Below are 19,872 nucleotides of genomic sequence, written 5' to 3'. Positions count from 1 at the left end.
TCAGTATTGACCCTGTCTCCACCACACTCTCAGCACTGACCCTGTCTCCACCACACTCTCAGTATTGCCCCTGTCTCCACCACACTCTCAGTATTGCCCCTGTCTCCACCACACTCTCAGTATTGACCCTGTCTCCACCACACTCTCAGCATTGATCCCGTCTCCACCACACTCTCAGTATTGACCCTGTCTCCACCACACTCTCAGCACTGACCCTGTCTCCACCACACTCTCAGTATTGCCCCTGTCTCCACCACACTCTCAGTATTGCCCCTGTCTCCACCACACTCTCAGTATTGACCCCGTCTCCACCACACTCTCAGTATTGACCCTGTCTCCACCACACTCTCAGCATTGACCCTGTCTCCACCACACTCTCAGTATTGACCCTGTCCCCACCAGACTCTCAGTATTGACCCTGTCTCCACCACACTCTCTGTATTGACCCTGTCTCCACCACACTCTCAGCATTGACCCTGTCTCCACCACACTCTCAGTATTGACCCTGTCTCCGCCACACTCTCAGTATTGACCCTGTCTCCTCCACACTCTCAGCATTGACCCTGTCTCCATCACACTCTCAGTATTGACCCTGTCTCCACCACACTCTCAGCATTGACCCTGTCTCCACCACACTCTCAGCCCTGACCCTGTCTCCACCACACTCTCAGTATTGACCCTGTCTCCACCACACTCTCAGCATTGACTCTGTCTCCACCACACTCTCAGTATTGACCCTGTCTCCACCACACTCTCAGTATTGACCCTGTCTCCACCACACTCTCAGCATTGACCCTGTCTCCACCACACTCTCAGCATTGACCCTGTCTCCACCACACTCTCAGCATTGACCCTGTCTCCACCACACTCTCAGTATTGACCGTCTCCCCCACACTCTCAGTATTGACCCTGTCTCCCCCCCACTCTCTGTATTGACCCTGTCTCCACCACACTCTCAGCATTGACCCTGTCTCCACCTCACTGTCAGTATTGACCCTGTCTCCCCCACACTCTCTGTATTGACCCCGTCTCCACCACACTCTCAGCACTGACCCTGTCTCCACCACACTCTCAGTATTGACCCTGTATCCACCACACTCTCAGCACTGACCCTGTCTCCACCACACTCTCAGTATTGACCCTGTCCCCACCACACTCTCAGCACTGACCCTGTCTCCACCACACTCTCAGTATTGACCCTGTCCCCACCACACTCTCAGCATTGACCCTGTCTCCACCACACTCTCAATATTGACCCTGTCTCCACCACTCTCAGCATTGACCCTGTCTCCACCACACTCTCAGTATTGACCCTGTCCCCACCACACTCTCAGCACTGACTCTGTCTCCACCACACTCTCAGTATTGACCCTGTCTCCACCACACTCTCAGCATTGACCCTGTCTCCACCACACTCTCAGCATTGACCCTGTCTCCACCACACTCTCAGTATTGATCCTGTCTCCACCACACTCTCAGTATTGACCCTGTCCCCACCACACTCTCAGCATTGACCCTGTCTCCACCACACTCAGTATTGACCCTGTCTCCACAACACTCTCAGTATTGACCCTGTCTCCACCACACTCTCAGTATTGTCCCTGTCTCCACCACACTCTCAGCATTGACCCTGTCTCCACAACACTCTCAGTATTGACCCTGTCTCCACCACACTCTCAGTATTGTCCCTGTCTCCACCACACTCTCAGTATTGACCCTGTCTCCACCACACTCTCAGCATTGACCCTGTGTCCACCACACTCCCAGTATTGACCTTGTCCTCACCACACTCTCTGTATTGACCCTGTCTCCACCACACTCTCAGCATTTACCCTGTCTCCACCACACTCTCAGCACTGACCCTGTCCCCAACACACTCTCAGTATTGACCCTGTCTCCACCACACTCTCAGCATTGACCCTGTCTCCTCCACACTCTCAGTATTGACCCTGTCTCCACCACACTCTCAGTATTGACCCTGTCCCCACCACACTCTCAGCATTGACCCTGTCTCCACCACACTCTCAGCACTGACCCTGTCCCCAACACACTCTCAGCATTGACCCTGTCTCCACCACACTCTCAGCATTGACCCTGTCTCCTCCACACTCTCAGTATTGACCCTGTCTCCACCACACTCTCAGTATTGACCCTGTCTCCACCACACTCTCAGCATTGACCCTGTCTCCACCACACTCTCAGCACTGACCCTGTCCCCAACACACTCTCAGCATTGACCCTGTCTCCACCACACTCTCAGCATTGACCCTGTCTCCTCCACACTCTCAGTATTGACCCTGTCTCCACCACACTCTCAGTATTGACCCTGTCTCCACCACACTCTCAGCATTGACCCTGTCTCCATCACACTCTCAGTATTGACCCTGTCTCCACCACACTCTCAGCATTGACCCTGTCTCCATCACACTCTCAGCATTGACCCTGTCTCCATCACACTCTCAGTATTGACCCTGTCTCCACCACACTCTCAGCATTGACCCTGTCTCCATCACACTCTCAGTATTGACCCTGTCTCCACCACACTCTCAGTATTGACCCTGTCTCCACCACACTCTCAGTATTGACCCTGTCTCCACCACACTCTCAGCATTGACCCTGTCTCCACCACACTCTCAGCATTGACCCTGTCTCCACCACACTCTCAGTATTGACCCTGTCTCCACCACACACTCAGTATTGACCCTGTCTCCACCACACTCTCAGTATTGACCCTGTCTCCACCACACACTCAGCCCTGACCCTGTCTCCACCACACTCTCAGCACTGACCCTGTCCCCACCACAATCTCAGTATTGACCCTCTCTCCACCACACTCTCAGCATTGACCCCGTCTCCACCACACTCGGTACTGACCCCGTCTCCACCACACTCTCAGCACTGACCCTGTCTCCACCACACTCTCAGTATTGACCCTGTCTCCACCACACTCTCAGTATTGACCCTCTCTCCACCACACTCTCAGCATTGACCCCGTCTCCACCACACTCGGTACTGACCCCGTCTCCACCACACTCTCAGCACTGACCCTGTCTCCACCACACTCTCAGCACTGACCCTGTCTCCACCACACTCTCAGTATTGACCCTGTCCCCACCACACTCTCAGTATTGACCCTGTCCCCACCACACTCTCAGTATTGACTCTGTCTCCACCACACTCTCAGCATTGACCCTGTCTCCACCACACTCTCAGCATTGATCCTGTCTCCACCACACTCTCAGTATTGACCCTGTCTCCACCACACTCTCAGCATTGACCCTGTCTCCACCACACTCTCAGCATTGACCCTGTCCCCACCACACTCTCAGCACTGACCCTGTCTCCAACACACTCTCAGTATTGACCCTGTCTCCACAACACTCTCAGTATTGACCCTGTCTCCACCACACTCTCAGTATTGTCCCTGTCTCCACCACACTCTCAGCATTGACCCTGTCTCCACAACACTCTCAGTATTGACCCTGTCTCCACCACACTCTCAGTATTGTCCCTGTCTCCACCACACTCTCAGTATTGACCCTGTCTCCACCACACTCTCAGCATTGACCCTGTGTCCACCACACTCCCAGTATTGACCTTGTCCTCACCACACTCTCTGTATTGACCCTGTCTCCACCACACTCTCAGCATTTACCCTGTCTCCACCACACTCTCAGCACTGACCCTGTCCCCAACACACTCTCAGTATTGACCCTGTCTCCACCACACTCTCAGCATTGACCCTGTCTCCTCCACACTCTCAGTATTGACCCTGTCTCCACCACACTCTCAGTATTGACCCTGTCCCCACCACACTCTCAGCATTGACCCTGTCTCCACCACACTCTCAGCACTGACCCTGTCCCCAACACACTCTCAGCATTGACCCTGTCTCCACCACACTCTCAGCATTGACCCTGTCTCCTCCACACTCTCAGTATTGACCCTGTCTCCACCACACTCTCAGTATTGACCCTGTCTCCACCACACTCTCAGCATTGACCCTGTCTCCACCACACTCTCAGCACTGACCCTGTCCCCAACACACTCTCAGCATTGACCCTGTCTCCACCACACTCTCAGCATTGACCCTGTCTCCTCCACACTCTCAGTATTGACCCTGTCTCCACCACACTCTCAGTATTGACCCTGTCTCCACCACACTCTCAGCATTGACCCTGTCTCCATCACACTCTCAGTATTGACCCTGTCTCCACCACACTCTCAGCATTGACCCTGTCTCCATCACACTCTCAGCATTGACCCTGTCTCCATCACACTCTCAGTATTGACCCTGTCTCCACCACACTCTCAGCATTGACCCTGTCTCCATCACACTCTCAGTATTGACCCTGTCTCCACCACACTCTCAGTATTGACCCTGTCTCCACCACACTCTCAGTATTGACCCTGTCTCCACCACACTCTCAGCATTGACCCTGTCTCCACCACACTCTCAGCATTGACCCTGTCTCCACCACACTCTCAGTATTGACCCTGTCTCCACCACACACTCAGTATTGACCCTGTCTCCACCACACTCTCAGTATTGACCCTGTCTCCACCACACACTCAGCCCTGACCCTGTCTCCACCACACTCTCAGCACTGACCCTGTCCCCACCACAATCTCAGTATTGACCCTCTCTCCACCACACTCTCAGCATTGACCCCGTCTCCACCACACTCGGTACTGACCCCGTCTCCACCACACTCTCAGCACTGACCCTGTCTCCACCACACTCTCAGTATTGACCCTGTCTCCACCACACTCTCAGTATTGACCCTCTCTCCACCACACTCTCAGCATTGACCCCGTCTCCACCACACTCGGTACTGACCCCGTCTCCACCACACTCTCAGCACTGACCCTGTCTCCACCACACTCTCAGCACTGACCCTGTCTCCACCACACTCTCAGTATTGACCCTGTCCCCACCACACTCTCAGTATTGACCCTGTCCCCACCACACTCTCAGTATTGACTCTGTCTCCACCACACTCTCAGCATTGACCCTGTCCCCACCACACTCTCAGTATTGACCCTGTCCCCACCACACTCTCAGTATTGACTCTGTCTCCACCACACTCTCAGCATTGACCCTGTCTCCACCACACTCTCAGCATTGATCCTGTCTCCACCACACTCTCAGTATTGACCCTGTCTCCACCACACTCTCAGCATTGACCCTGTCTCCACCACACTCTCAGCATTGACCCTGTCCCCACCACACTCTCAGCACTGACCCTGTCTCCAACACACTCTCAGTATTGACCCTGTCTCCACCACACTCTCAGTATTGAACCTGTCTCCACCACACTCTCAGCATTGACCCTGTCTCCACCACACTCTCAGTATTGACCCTGTCTCCACCACACTCTCAGCATTGACCCTGTCTCCACCACACTCTCAGCATTGATCCCGTCTCCACCACACTCTCAGTATTGACCCTGTCTCCACCACACTCTCAGCACTGACCCTGTCTCCACCACACTCTCAGTATTGCCCCTGTCTCCACCACACTCTCAGTATTGCCCCTGTCTCCACCACACTCTCAGTATTGACCCTGTCTCCACCACACTCTCAGCATTGATCCCGTCTCCACCACACTCTCAGTATTGACCCTGTCTCCACCACACTCTCAGCACTGACCCTGTCTCCACCACACTCTCAGTATTGCCCCTGTCTCCACCACACTCTCAGTATTGCCCCTGTCTCCACCACACTCTCAGTATTGACCCCGTCTCCACCACACTCTCAGTATTGACCCTGTCTCCACCACACTCTCAGCATTGACCCTGTCTCCACCACACTCTCAGTATTGACCCTGTCCCCACCAGACTCTCAGTATTGACCCTGTCTCCACCACACTCTCTGTATTGACCCTGTCTCCACCACACTCTCAGCATTGACCCTGTCTCCACCACACTCTCAGTATTGACCCTGTCTCCGCCACACTCTCAGTATTGACCCTGTCTCCTCCACACTCTCAGCATTGACCCTGTCTCCATCACACTCTCAGTATTGACCCTGTCTCCACCACACTCTCAGCATTGACCCTGTCTCCACCACACTCTCAGCACTGACCCTGTCTCCACCACACTCTCAGTATTGACCCTGTCTCCATCACACTCTCAGTATTGACCCTGTCTCCACCACACTCTCAGCATTGACCCTGTCTCCACCACACTCTCAGCACTGACCCTGTCTCCACCACACTCGGTATTGACCCTGTCTCCACCACACTCTCAGCATTGACCCTGTCTCCACCACACTCTCAGTATTGACCCTGTCTCCACCACACTCTCAATATTGACCCTGTCTCCACCACACTCTCAGTATTGACCCCGTCTCCACCACACTCTCAATATTGACCCTGTCTCCACCACTCTCAGCATTGACCCTGTCTCCACCACACTCTCAGTATTGACCCTGTCTCCAACACACTCTCAATATTGACCCTGTCTCCACCACTCTCAGCATTGACCCTGTCTCCACCACACTCTCAGCATTGACCCTGTCTCCACCACACTCTCAGCATTGACCCTGTCTGCACCACACTCTCAGCATTGACCCTGTCCCCACCACACTCTCAGTCGGGTCCAAGGGGAATAGAATGAGTTCCCATATGGACCGGCTGTGATCGAACTGAATACTGGAACAGGCTCAAGGGGCTGAATGGCCTCCTCCTGTTCCCATGTGGTTCAATCTAACCCTGTGCATCTTGGCATCATCCTCGCCTGCTTTTGGATCCAGAAGCTTTTGCCAGAATGAGGGGCTCAAATGTTTGGTCACTGCCTGGGCTTGTTCCAGGAACAGGGCTGGGTATGCCATGCCCCCCCAGGTTGCCCTCCTGCAGACACCAGCTGACAGTACGGGAGCTTCATCCTCTTCCAAGATCAACATAACGACTTCACAAAACCACTTACCCCTTCTGCTCCAAGACAGTGTCCATGCTGACCAGAGAGGATGTTGCCATGGTGAGCAGGCCAACAGGCTTGTGCTTTCTTCGACTAGCATCCTGTAAGCTGGTCCTGCTGCTACTGTGGGCCTGCTCTGGCCTGCCGAGTGATTTGCTTCCGTCGGATAATGTTGGGAGATTTTTTCTGTACATAGAGGATAAGCAGGTTTGTTCAAAGTAAGCACAGGAACTGAGGAGAATGCCAAGGTCCTCAAGTCCTGACTCCCCCAACTCACTCAGGACCACGATATCCGGACCCCAAACTCACTCAGGAACACGATATCCGGACCCCAAACTCACTCAGGAACACGATTCCTGGACACAAACTCACTCAGGAACACGATTCCTGGACACAAACTCACTCAGGAACACGATATCCGGACCCCAAACTCACTCAGGGACTCAATGCCCAGACCTCCAAACACACTCAGTGACAGGGGGCAAGACGCCGGGCCCTGTCCACCCCCCTCGAATAGCCACACTCAAATGTACAGTTCTACTCCTTATTGTGGAGATGCGACCAGAGGAATGTCAGCTCTTCCACCCTATCAAGTGCTGAAACCATACTTCGGTTAGATCACTCTTCAATCTTCTACACTTGGGGGAATACAAACCAAACACCTTTAAGCAACATTCCCGGGAAAAATTCGTCCGGCGCCGACCTAGCCCCTCAATGTTGGGGCTCGGCCCCCAAAGATGCAGAGCATTCCGCACCTTTGGGGCGGCGCGATGCCTGTGTGATTTGCGCTGTTTTGGGCGCCAGTCGGCGGACATCGTGCCGTTTCCGGAGAATTTCGCCCAGGATTCCCGGAGTTCCAAACTGACTCATCGACTCGATTCCCGGACCCCCAAACTCACTCAGGGACTCGATGCCCAGACCTCCAAACATACTCAGTGACAGGATTCCCGGAGTTCCAAACTCACTCAACGACTCGATTCCCAGACCCCCAAACTCACTCAGGGACTCGATTTCTAGACCTCAAAACTCACTCAGCTACACAATTCCCGGAGTTCCAAACTCACTCAACGACTCGACTCCCAGACCCCAAAACTCACTCAGGACCACGATATCCGGACCCCAAACTCACTCAGGACCACGATATCCGGACCCCAAACTCACTCAGGAACACGATTCCCAGACATAAACTCACTCAGGAACACGGGGCGCGATTCTCCACTGCCACGCCGGCTGGGAGAATCGCCTGGTCCGCCAAAACTTCCGGGGACGCCGGTCCGACGCCCTCCCGCGATTCTCCCAAGCGGCGGGAACGGCCCGGTCGGGTTTCGCGGGCCGCAGGCCGGAGAATCGCCGGAGACACCCAAAATGGCGATTCTCCAGCACCCCCGCGATTCTGAGGCCCGGATGGGCCGAGCGGCCAGGCCAAAACGGCGGGTTCCCCCCGGTGCCGTCCACACCTGGTCGCTGCAGTCGTGGGCGGTGCGTGAACGCTGGGGGGGGCGGCCTGTGGGGGGGCGAGGGGGGATCCTGCACCGGGCTTCACCTGGAATGTGGGGTGGCCCGCGATCGGTGCCCACCGATCGTTGGGCCGTCCTCTCTGAAGGAGGACCTCCTTCCTTCCGCGGCCCCGCAAGATCCGTCCCCCATCTTCTTGCGGGGCGGATTTAGAGAGGACGACAACCACGCATGCGCGGATGACGCCCGTTATGCGGCGCCGGCCGCGTTACCTATGCGGCGCCGCTTGTACGCGGGCGACAAGGCCTGGCGCGTGTAGATGACGCGGCCCCGATCCTGGCCCATTGTCAGGGCCTGAATCGGTCGGGACCGGGGCCGTTCCGCGCCATCGTGAACCTCGACGGCGTTCACGACGGCGCGGCCACTTCGGCGTGGGAGTCGAGAATCCCGCCCACGATATCCGGACCCCAAACTCACTCAAGGACTCGATGCCCAGACCTCCAAACTCACTCGGTCACGATTTCCAGACCCCCAAACTCACTCAATGACTCGATTCCCGGAGTCCCAGACTCACTCAGGGACTCGATTCCCAGACCGCCAAACACACTCCGGAACATGGGGCGAGATTCTCCGACCACCACCCGTGAATCCCGCCCCCGCCGGTTGCCGAATTCTCCACCACCGGATATTCGGCAGGGACGGGAATCGAGCCGCGCCGTTTGGGGGGCCCCCCCCCGCGATTCTCCGGCCCGGATGGGCCGAAGTCCCGCCGCTAAAATGCCTGTCCCGCCGGCGTAGATTAAACCACCTACCTTACCGGCGGGACTAGGCGGCGCCAGCAGGCTCCAGGGTCCATGGGGGGGGGGGGGGGGGGGGGGGGGGGGGCGCGGGGCGATCTGGCCCCGTGGGGTGCCCCCACGGTGGCCTGGCCCGCGATCGGGGCCCACCGATCCGCGGGCGGGCCTGTGCCGTGGGGGCACTCTTTCCCTTCTGCCTCCGCCACGGTCTCCACCATGGCGGAGGCAGAAGAGACTCCCTCCACTGCGCATGCGTGGGAAGCTGTCAGCGGCCGCTAATTTCACCCATGATTCCCGGAGTCCCAAACTCATTCAGGGACTCGATTCCCGGACCCCCAAACTTTCAGGAAAACGATTCCCAGACCCCCAAACACACTCAGGGATTCGATTCCCAGACTCCCAAACTCACTCAGGGACATGATTCCCGGACCCCCAAACTCATTCAGGGATTCGATTCACAGTCCCCCAAACTCACTCAGGGACACAGGGCGAAATTCTCCAGAAACGGCGTGATGTCCGCTGACTGGCGCCCAAAATGGCGCAAATCAGACGGGCATCGCGCCGCCCCAAAGGTGCGGAATGCTCCGCATCTTTGGGGGCCGAGCCCCAACCTTAAGGGGCTAGGTCGGCGCCGGACGAATTTCCGCCCCGCCAGCTGGCGGGAAAGGCCTTTGGTGCCCCGCCAGCTGGCGCGGCGCGATTCCCGCCCCCGCCGAATCTCCGGTGCCGGAGACTTCGGCAACCGGCGGGGGCGGGGTTCACGCCAGCCCCCGGCGATTCTCCGACCCGGCGGGGGGTCGGAGAATCTCGCCCACGATTCCCAGACCCCCAAACTCACTTGGACACGATTCCCGGACTCCTAATTCACTCAGGGCCAGGATTCCCGGACCCCCAAACTCATGCAGGGACACGATTCCCGGACCCCCGAACTCACTTGGACACGATTCCCGGACTCCAAACTCACTTGGACACGATTCCCGGACTCCAAACTCACTTGGACACGATTCCCGGACCCCTAACTCACTCATCGACACTATTCCCGGACCCCCAAACTCACTCAGGGATTCGATTCCCAGAGCCCCAAACACACTCAGGGATTCGACTCCCAGACTCCCATACTCACTAAGGGACAGGATTCCCGGACCCCCAAACTCACTTGGGCACGATTCCCGGATTCCCAAACTCACTCATGGACACGAATCCCGGACTCCCAAACCCACACAGGGACACGATTCCTACACCCCAAACTCACTTCGCGACATGATTCACAGACTCCCAAACTCACTCAGGGACACAATTCCCAGACTCCCCAACTCACTCGGGGATTCAATTCCCAGACCCCCCAAACTCATTTGGACACGATTCCCAGACCCCAATCTCACTCAGGGACATGATTCCCGGACTCCCAAACTCACACAGGGACACGATTCCCGGACCCCAAACTCACTCAGGGACACGATTCACGGACTCCCAAACCCACTCATCGACACGATTCCCAGACTCAGGGACAGGATTCCCAGACCCCCAAACTCACTCAAGGATCGCTTCCCGGGCTCCCAAACTCACTTGGACATGATTCCCGGACTCCCAAACTCACACAGGGACACGATTCCCGGACCCCAATCTCACTCAGGGACACGATTCCCAGACTCAGGGACAGGATTCCCAGACCCACAAACTCACTCAAGGATCGCTTCCCGGGCTCCCAAACTCACTTGGACATGATTCCCGGACTCCCAAACTCACTCAGGGACACGATTCACGGACTCCCAAACCCACTCATCGACACGATTCCCAGACTCAGGGACAGGATTCCCAGACCCCCAAACTCACTCAAGGATCGCTTCCCGGGCTCCCAAACTCACTTGGACATGATTCCCGGACTCCCAAACTCACTCGGACATGATTCCCGGATCCCAAAACTCACTCAGGGATTTAACTACCGACTCCCAAACTCACGCAGGGACAGGTTTGCCGGCAATCCAACCTCTAACAGGGACTGGACTCCTGGACACCAGCCCTCCAATGTTTCACACAGGACAGCTATTCCCGGATCCCCAGCTCCTCAGGATGGGTGACATATTTGGACAGAGCTGATTGTGATCACCGCTGTTTGGAAAACATTTGGAAATATTTCTGTGGAAGGATTGGGCTGAACAAGAAAAGAGGTTGAAGCAGTTGGAGAGACTCCCCCACCACCATGAGAGCATATTTCCTCTTGGTCACTTAGCTTACCTTAATAAAACATCCGTCACCATATTCATCATCTGTGTCTCACTGCTGGCTGCTAGTGGAGTTATCTCTCCAAATTGGTTACAATCTGCAGTTTAAAAAATATATTAAATATTGAGCTCACGGTCGAGATGTTAAGCGTATAAATATAGATAAAATATTAATCAGCTGGACGACTTCAAAAAGTAAATTCTTAGGCTGCTTTTCAAAATGGACCATTGATCAGTAACTGAAAAAACACAAATCTCCAATCAGATCACTGATCAATATCTGAAAATGCACAAATCAACAATCAGGGGCGAAATTCTCCGTTATCGGCGGAATGTCCGCCGATCGGCGCAAAAAACGGCGCAAATCCGACTTGCGTCACGTCGGATAGTCTCCGGCCCGAAATGGGCTAGCAGCGACGTAACGGGATTCGCGCTTGCGCAGTAGTTCACGCCGTGCAGCGTCATACGCGCCGCACGGCGTGACGGCTCATAAGGCCGCGCAGCTCCCCCCCACCCGACCGCAACACCCGGCCGCAACACCCGACTGGATGGCAGGCTGCCGCTCAGCCCCGAGGTTCGAGTCACGCGATGTGGAGGCGCTCCTGGACACGATGGAGCAGAGGAGGGACGCCCTGTATCCCAGGCACGGCCGCAGAGTTGCCCCACGCCACAGACGGCGTCTGTGGAGGGAAGTGGCAGAGGCCGTCACCGCTGTGGCCCTGACACCACGGACAGGCACCCAGTGCCACAAGAAGGTGAACGACCTCGTCAGAGCAGGCAGGGTGAGCCTCCCCCATATCCCCCCTCCCCCATATCCTCCCTCCCCCATATCCCCCCCCTCCCCCATATCCCCCCTCCCCCATATCCCCCCCTCCCCCATATCCCCCTCCCCATATCCCCCCTCCCCCATATCCCCCCCTCCCCCATTTCCCCCCTCCCCCATATCCCCCATATCCCCCCTCCCCATATCCCCCTCCCCCATATCCCCAATATCCCCCCTCCCCCATATCCCCCCTCCCCCATATCCACCATATCCCCCCTCCCCCATATCCCCCCTTCCCCCATATCCCCCCTCCCCCATATCCCCCCTCCCCCATATCCCCCTCCCCATATCACCTGATCACTGCCTGATGTCTAACCATGCATGCTTCATTGTGTATCGCAGGACCAAACGTCCAGGCACCCATCCCCGCAGATGCAGACCGCCCGCAGGATGCCCCTCGGAGGCCACGGGAGACGGAGAGACACGAACCCTCCAGCATGCGACGCCCGCAGGATGCCCCTCGGAGGCCACGGGAGACGGAGAGACCCGGACCCTCCAGCATGCGACGCCCGCAGGATGCCCCTCGGAGGCCACGGGAGACGGAGAGACCCGGACCCTCCAGCATGCGACGCCCGCAAGATGCCCCTCGGAGGCCACGGGAGACGGAGAGACCCGGACCCTCCAGCATGCGACGCCCGTAGGATGCCCCTCGCACACCACGGGAGACGGAGAGACCTGGAGCAACAGGGAGACGACACCCCCGTCACGTGCGGGAGCGACCACCCAGCGACGAGGGGGGCAGCCACAGGCCCCCGTCACATCCGAGCCAGGACACCACTACCCAGGACACCACTACCCGGGACACCACTACCCGGGACAGCACTGCCCAGGACACCCCTACCCGGGACAGCACTACCCAGGAAGACGAAATACCGGACAGTGACTCAGAGTGGATGGGTGGAGACGAACCCCCACAGTGCCATGGACTCAGAGTGGGACGAAGAGCACGACACAACGCCACTGCTGTCACCAACACCCTCCACCATCGCAGAAACACTCACCACGGTTGGGCACTTTAGTGATGAGGCGTCTGGTACACTCACTGGTGTGCACAACACAGCCGTCCCGGTACAGCAGGTGGAGGTAGGAGCAGCAGAGGGACCGGGCGGTCGGAGGGCAGCCCAGCCCAAGCGAACATCTGCCGCCCAGATGGATCCCGGGTTCCTGGAGTTACCACACCCACACATAGATCCGATGCAACCACCGACCCAGAGACGAGCGAAGAGGGTGACGGGCGGCTTGCGGCGGCTGCAGTCGCAGGTGGAGGAGTCCACCCGCGTCCAGGAGCTGGGAGTGGTCCCGGTCATGCGTGCCACCCAGGCTGACACTGCACGGGTGGCGTCCGCGGTGGAGGCAATGGGTGCGACGGTGTCAGACATGGGGAACGGTTTGCGAGGCCTGGGGCTTTCCGTGCAGGCGGCGTCTGTGGCCCAGGAAATGGCTGCCCTCTCACAGGAGGCCATGAGCCAGTGCCAGCGCCAGATGGCAGAGGCGCTCAACGCCATGGCCCAGTCTCAGCAGGCCATGGCCCAGTCTCAGCAGGCCATGGCCCAGTCTCTGCAGGCCATCGCTGAGGGCATCGGCGCCAGTGGCCATGTGCGAGCCGGCGTCGCACTGTCACAGACAGGGTTTGCCAACCCCCTGGGCTCCATGGCTGCAAACCTGCAGACCCCTGTCGATACCAGCACGGGCCTCCAGGACTGGCAGCGCCAGATGTCGGGGGGGCGTCGGATGGCCAGTCCGTTCGCATCCCCCACCCATGTAGAGGTCTGGGGGCCATCGGGCACCCCGAGGGAGGAGGAGGTGCTGTGGTCCGTCCCGGGTCCCCCTGTAGGGGAGGTCCCGGAACACCGCGACACCTCGGACTCCCCCCCTTCCGTCCCAGGTGCATCGGGTGGGCAACGGGCAGGACAGGCTGGCAGCTCGCCATCCCAGTTGCCCGGGCCGCAGCCTGGCGCATCTAGGCCAGGACGCCCCAGGAAACGGCCGCCAAAGGGATCCCGTGTCAGAGGGCAGGAATCACAGGAGTCCATCTCCAGTTCTGCTGTACCGTCTGGGGAACCACGTAGACATAGTCAAAGGGCCCGTAAGGCCAAACAATTAGACACTGAGTAAGGTGGCACGGGTGCAGGGCACAGATGAGTTTTAGGGGCTAGGGCACGTGCATGAACTCCTTTGGTTATTAAAGTCAATGTTACACCTACAGAAGCTGCCTTTGTGCTCTGTCCAAAGCGTGCAGGGGTGTCATGTACGTTGAGCGCAAGTGTGTGTGTGTGAGGGGTGGTCTTACCTCAGCCCCAGGTGAGTCTGCCCCTTCCCCTGGGCCGCCATCAACATCCCCCAGGGCAGAGGATGGAACCGTGCGCTGCAGTGTCACAGCCGCATGCAGGGATGGTCCGGGTGGATGGTGGTACTGTGGCCATGGGTCAGACATAGTCCAACGATGTGGAGCCAGGAGCTCATCGCAGGGCGGGTTGTCATCATCCTCCATGGCCTGCAATAGACACGCGTCCACCCGCAACTGTGTGAGCCCAGCCGTTGTGCCGCAGGTGGATCGGCAATGGGGGTGGTGGTGTGCATGCGGGTGGGGTGGGTGGGGTTGGGGAGGGGGGTGAGGGTGCTGGGTGGGTGGATGGGGGGAGTAGGTGGTCGGCTGTTGCCATGGTGTGCGGTCTGTGGCCGTACTACCCGATTCCCACGCCCATCTAGTCAGTGAAGCGGGCGGCTATCAGCCTGTCCCGTGCCCGCTGGGCCAGCCAGTAACGGTGGACAGCCACCCGCCTGTGTCTAGCCCGTCTGCCCTGACCATTGCCCCCATTCCCCTCATCTGGGGAGGACTGCGCCTCTTCCTGCTGCTCCTCCACTCCGACCTCCTCTGCCTGCGGCACATCGCCCCTCTGCAAGGCTATGTTGTGCAGGACGCAGCACACCACAATGATGCGGCCGACCCTATCTGACCGATACTGGAGGGCGCCCCCAGAGAGGTCCAGGCACCTGAAACACATCTTCAGCACGCCAAAGCACCTCTCTATCACTCCCCTTGTCGCTACATGGGCATCATTGTAGCGGTTCTCCGCCTCATTGCGTGGCCTCCGTATAGGCGTCATCAGCCACGATCGCAATGGGTAGCCCCTGTCGCCCAGCAACCAGCCCCTCAGCCGAGGATGGCGTCCCTCGTACATGCCGGTGATGGATGACCGCGACAACACGTATGAGTCGTGTACAGTGCCTGGGTAACGGGCGCAGACGTGCAGGATCATCATGCGGTGGTCGCAGACCACCTGTATGTTCATTGAATAGGTCCCCTTCCTATAGGTGAACATGGCCCTGTTATCTTCAGGTGGCCGCACGGCGACGTGCATCCCATCAATCGCACCCTGGGCCATGGGGAACCCGGCCACGGCAGAGAAGCCCACGGCCCGGGCATCTTGGCTGGCCCGGTCCACAGGGAAGCGGATGTAGCGGTGCGCCATGGCATATAGGGCATCGGTCACTGCCCGGATGCACCGATGTCTGCGATATGCCGGACAGGTCCCCACTCGGTGCCTGGAATGACCCCGTTGCATAAAAGTTCAGGGCCACCGTAACCTTGACGGACACGGGGAGAGGGTGTCCCCCGCCAGTGCCACGCGGTGACAGGTGTGCCAGCAGGTGGCAGATGTGTGCTACGGTTTCCTGCCTCATCCGGAGTCTCCTCCTGCATTCCCGGTCCGTGAGGTCCTGGTATGACTGCCGGGGCCGGTACACACGGGGCGCCCTCGGGTGCCTCCGTTGCCGTGGGGCCGTGACGTCCTCCTCCCCCTCCTCGTCCTGTCAGTCAGGTGTCCCTCCAGCCTGGGCGGCTGCCGCCTGCCCCTCTGCGGCAGCCTGCGCCGCCTCTCTGGCACGCTCCTCCTCCTCCTCCTCCTCCTCCTCATCCAGGGCAACATACACATTAGCGGCTGCCGCCACGGCGGCCAACATCGCTGGATGATCTGAAAACATGAAGGCCTGGTGGGGGGGGGGGGGACGACGACATGTCATCATTGCCCATATCCCCTCCTCCCCCCAGCCAGGTGGCATGGACCGCATGGGTCCAACTGTTGGAGGCTGGCACCTGGCCAGGTGGACCAACTCACTTGCCCACGCACCCCCCCTCCCCGGCACGGACCCCCCCCCATCCTCCTCCCCGGCACGGCCCCCCCTCCCCACCCCGGCACGGCCCCCCCCATCCCCCTCCCCCTCCCCGGCACGGGCCCCCATCCTCCGCCCCGGCACGGACCCCCCATCCTCCTCCCCGGCACGGCCCCCCCTCCCCACCCCGGCACGGCCCCCCCCATCCCCCTCCCCCTCCCCGGCACGGGCCCCCCATCCTCCGCCCCGGCACGGACCCCCATCCTCCTCCCCGGCACGAGCCCTCCATCCTCCTCCCCGGCACGGCCTTCCCCCCCATCCTCCTCCCCGGCACGGCCCCCCCCTCCCCACCCCGGCACGGCCCCCCCCCATCCCCCTCCCCCTCCCTGGCACGGCCACCCCCCCATCCTCCTCCCCGGCACGGCCCCCCCTCCCCACCCCGGCACGGCCCCCCCCCCATCCCCCTCCCCCTCCCCGGCACGGCCACCCCCCCATCCCCCTCCCCGGCACGGACCCCATCATCCTCCCCGGCACGGCCACCCCCCCATCCCCCTCCCCGGCACGGGCCCCCCATCCTCCGCCCCGGCACGGACCCCCCATCCTCCTCCCCGGCACGGCCCCCCCTCCCCACCCCGGCACGGCCCCCCCCATCCCCCTCCCCCTCCCGGCACGGGCCCCCCATCCTCCGCCCCGGCACGGACCCCCCATCCTCCTCCCCGGCACGAGCCCTCCATCCTCCTCCCCGGCACGGCCTTCCCCCCCATCCTCCTCCCCGGCACGGCCCCCCCCTCCCCACCCCGGCACGGCCCCCCCCCATCCCCCTCCCCCTCCCCGGCACGGCCACCCCCCCATCCTCCTCCCCGGTACGGCCCCCCCTCCCCACCCCGGCACGGCCCCCCCCATCCCCCCTCCCCCTCCCCGGCACGGCCAACCCACCATACCCCTCCCCGGCACGGACCCCATCCTCCTCCCCGGCACGGCCACCCCCCCATCCCCCTCCCCGGCACGGACCCCATCCTCCTCCCCGGCACGGCCCCCCCCCATCCTCCTCCCTGGCACGGCACCCCCCCCATCCCCCTCCCCGGCACGGCCCCTCCCCATCCCCCTCCCCGGCACGGACCCCATCCTCCTCCCCAGCACGGCCCCCCCCCCCATACCCCTCCCCGGCACGGACCCCCCCCCATCCTCCTACCCAGCACGCCCCCCCCCATCCCCCTCCCTGGCACGGACCCCATCCTCCTCCCCGGCACGGCCCCCCCCCATCCCCCTCCCCGGCACAGACCCCATCCTCCTCCCCGGCACGGCCCCCCCCAATCCCCCTCCCCGGCACGGGCCCCCCATCCTCCTCCCCGGCATGGGCCCCCCATCCTCCTCCCCGGCACGGGCCCCCCATCCTCCTCCCCGGCACGGGCCCCCTATCCTCCTCCCCGGCACGGACCCCCCATCCTCCTCCCCGGCACGGACCCCCCATCCCCCTCCCCGGCACGGACCCCCCATCCTCCTCCCCGGCATTGACCCCCTCCCGGCACTCCCCCGGAGCCCAGCCCACTCTAACCACCCCCTCTGCCGCACAAACACACACACACAACCCTAGACACACCTCTCCCCACACATTCAGACTGCGGCCACGCCATCGCCTGCCCAGAGCCAACCCCACAGGCCGTCACTCACCTCCACGCTGGTCGGCGTGAACCTGGAGCACAGGTTGACGCCGATTAAAAGGAGGTTTGATTTACGTCGACGTGACCCGTCATCACGTCGACGGGAATTCGGCCCATCCGGACGGGAGAATATCGGCAGGCCCAAAATCGGCTGCCTTGCGCCCACCCGTGCCATTCTCCGACGTCTGCGGCGCCATTAACGCCCCGCCGACTTTTCTCCCTTCGGAGACTTCAGCAACCGGCGGGGGCGGGATTCACGGTGGCCAACGGCCATTCTCCGACCCGCTGGGGGGTCAGAGAATGACGCCCCAGATCACTGATCATTAACTAAAAAGCACAAATCCCCAATCAGATCACTGATCAATATCTGAAAATGTACAAATCCCCAATCAGATCACTGACCAATAACTAAAAAAACACAAATCTCCAGTCAGATCACTGATCAATAACTGAAAAAACACAAATCCCGAATCAGGGACGAAATTCTCCCGAAACGGAGCGATGTCCGCCGACTGGCGCCCAAAACGGCGCCAATCAGACGGGCATCGTGCCGCCCCAAAGGTGCGGAATGCTCCGCATCTTTGGGGGCCGCCCCCAACATTGAGGGGCTAGGCCGGCCCCGGAGGAATTTCTGCCCCGCCAGCTGGCGGAAACGGCCTTTGTTGCCCTGCCAGCTGGCGCGGAAATGACATCTCCGTGCGGCGCATGCGCGGGAGCGTCAGCGGCCGCTGAAAGTTTCCCACGCATGCGCAGTGGAGGGAGTCTCTTCCGCCTCCGCCATGGTGGAGACCGTGGCGGAGGCGGAAGGGAAAGAGTGCCCCCACGGCACAGGCCCGCCCGCAGATCGGTGGGCCCCGATCGCGGGCCAGGCCACCGTGGGGGCACCCCCCGGGGCCAGATCGTCAGACCCCAGGACCCCGGAGCCCGCCCACGCCGCCTTGTCCCGCCGTTCAAAAGGTGGTTTAATCCACGCCGGCGGGACAGACAATTTATCGGCGGGACTTCGGCCCATCCGGGCCGGAGAATGGAGCGGGGGGGCCCGCCAACCGGCGCGATTCCCGCCCCCGCCGAATCTCCGGGGCCGGAGACTTCGGCAACCGGCGGGGGCGGGATTCACGACAGCCCCCGGCGATTCTCCGACCCGGCGGGGGGTCGGAGAATGACGCCCCAGATCACTGATCAATAACTACAAAAACACAAATCCCCAATCAGATCACTGATCAATAACAGAAGGAACAGAAATCCCCAATCAGATCACTGATCACTAACTGAAAAAACACAAAATCCCAACCAGATCACTGATCAATAACTGGGAAAACGCAATTCCCCTATCAGACCACTGATCATTAACTAAAAAGCACAAATTGCCAACCAGATCACTGATCACTAACTGAAAAAACACAAATCCCCAATCGGATCACTGATCAATAATTGAAGAAACAGAAATCCCCAATCAGGAGCGAAATTCTCCCCCAACGGCGCGATGTCCGCCGACTGGCGCCAAAAACAGCGCCAATCAGACGGGCATCATGCCGGCCCAAAGGTGCGGAATGCTCCGCATCTTTGGGGGCCGAGCCCCAACATTGAGGGGCTAGGCTGGCGCCGGAGGGATTTCCGCCCCGCCAGCTGGCGGAAATGGCGTTTGTTGCCCCGCCAGTTAGCGCGGAAATGCGGCGCATGCGCGGGAGCGTCGGCGGCCGCCGACAGTTTCCCGCGCATGCGCAGTGGGGAGAGTCTCTTCCGCCTCCGCCATGGTGGAGGCTGTGGCGGAGGCGGAAGGGAAAGAGTGCCCCCACGGCACAGGCCCGCCCGCGGATCAGTGGGCCCCGATCGCGGGCCTGGCCACCGTCAGATCGCCCCGCGCCCAATTCCCGCCCCCGC

The 19,872-nt window shown here is 60.1% G+C and overlaps 1 protein-coding gene across 1 annotated transcript in view; it reads right to left on the bottom strand.

The window, feature by feature from the left end:
* agbl2 (AGBL carboxypeptidase 2) overlaps window positions 1–19,872 on the bottom strand; it is a 310,115-nt gene that overhangs the window by 20,895 nt on the left and 269,348 nt on the right. Inside the window, exons 19-20 of the mRNA XM_072518765.1 lie at window positions 11,408–11,492; window positions 6,930–7,106 (exon numbers count right to left, since the gene is read on the bottom strand). Of these exons, the coding sequence (XP_072374866.1) occupies window positions 6,930–7,106; window positions 11,408–11,492 (262 nt within the window). The remainder of the gene's footprint in view (window positions 1–6,929; window positions 7,107–11,407; window positions 11,493–19,872) is intronic.

The sequence above is a fragment of the Scyliorhinus torazame genome, chromosome 10, assembly GCF_047496885.1.
Source record: "Scyliorhinus torazame isolate Kashiwa2021f chromosome 10, sScyTor2.1, whole genome shotgun sequence".
NCBI lineage: Eukaryota > Metazoa > Chordata > Chondrichthyes > Carcharhiniformes > Scyliorhinidae > Scyliorhinus > Scyliorhinus torazame.
Note: the sequence above shows the minus strand (reverse complement) of the source record. Positions and strands in the feature narration are given on the sequence as shown.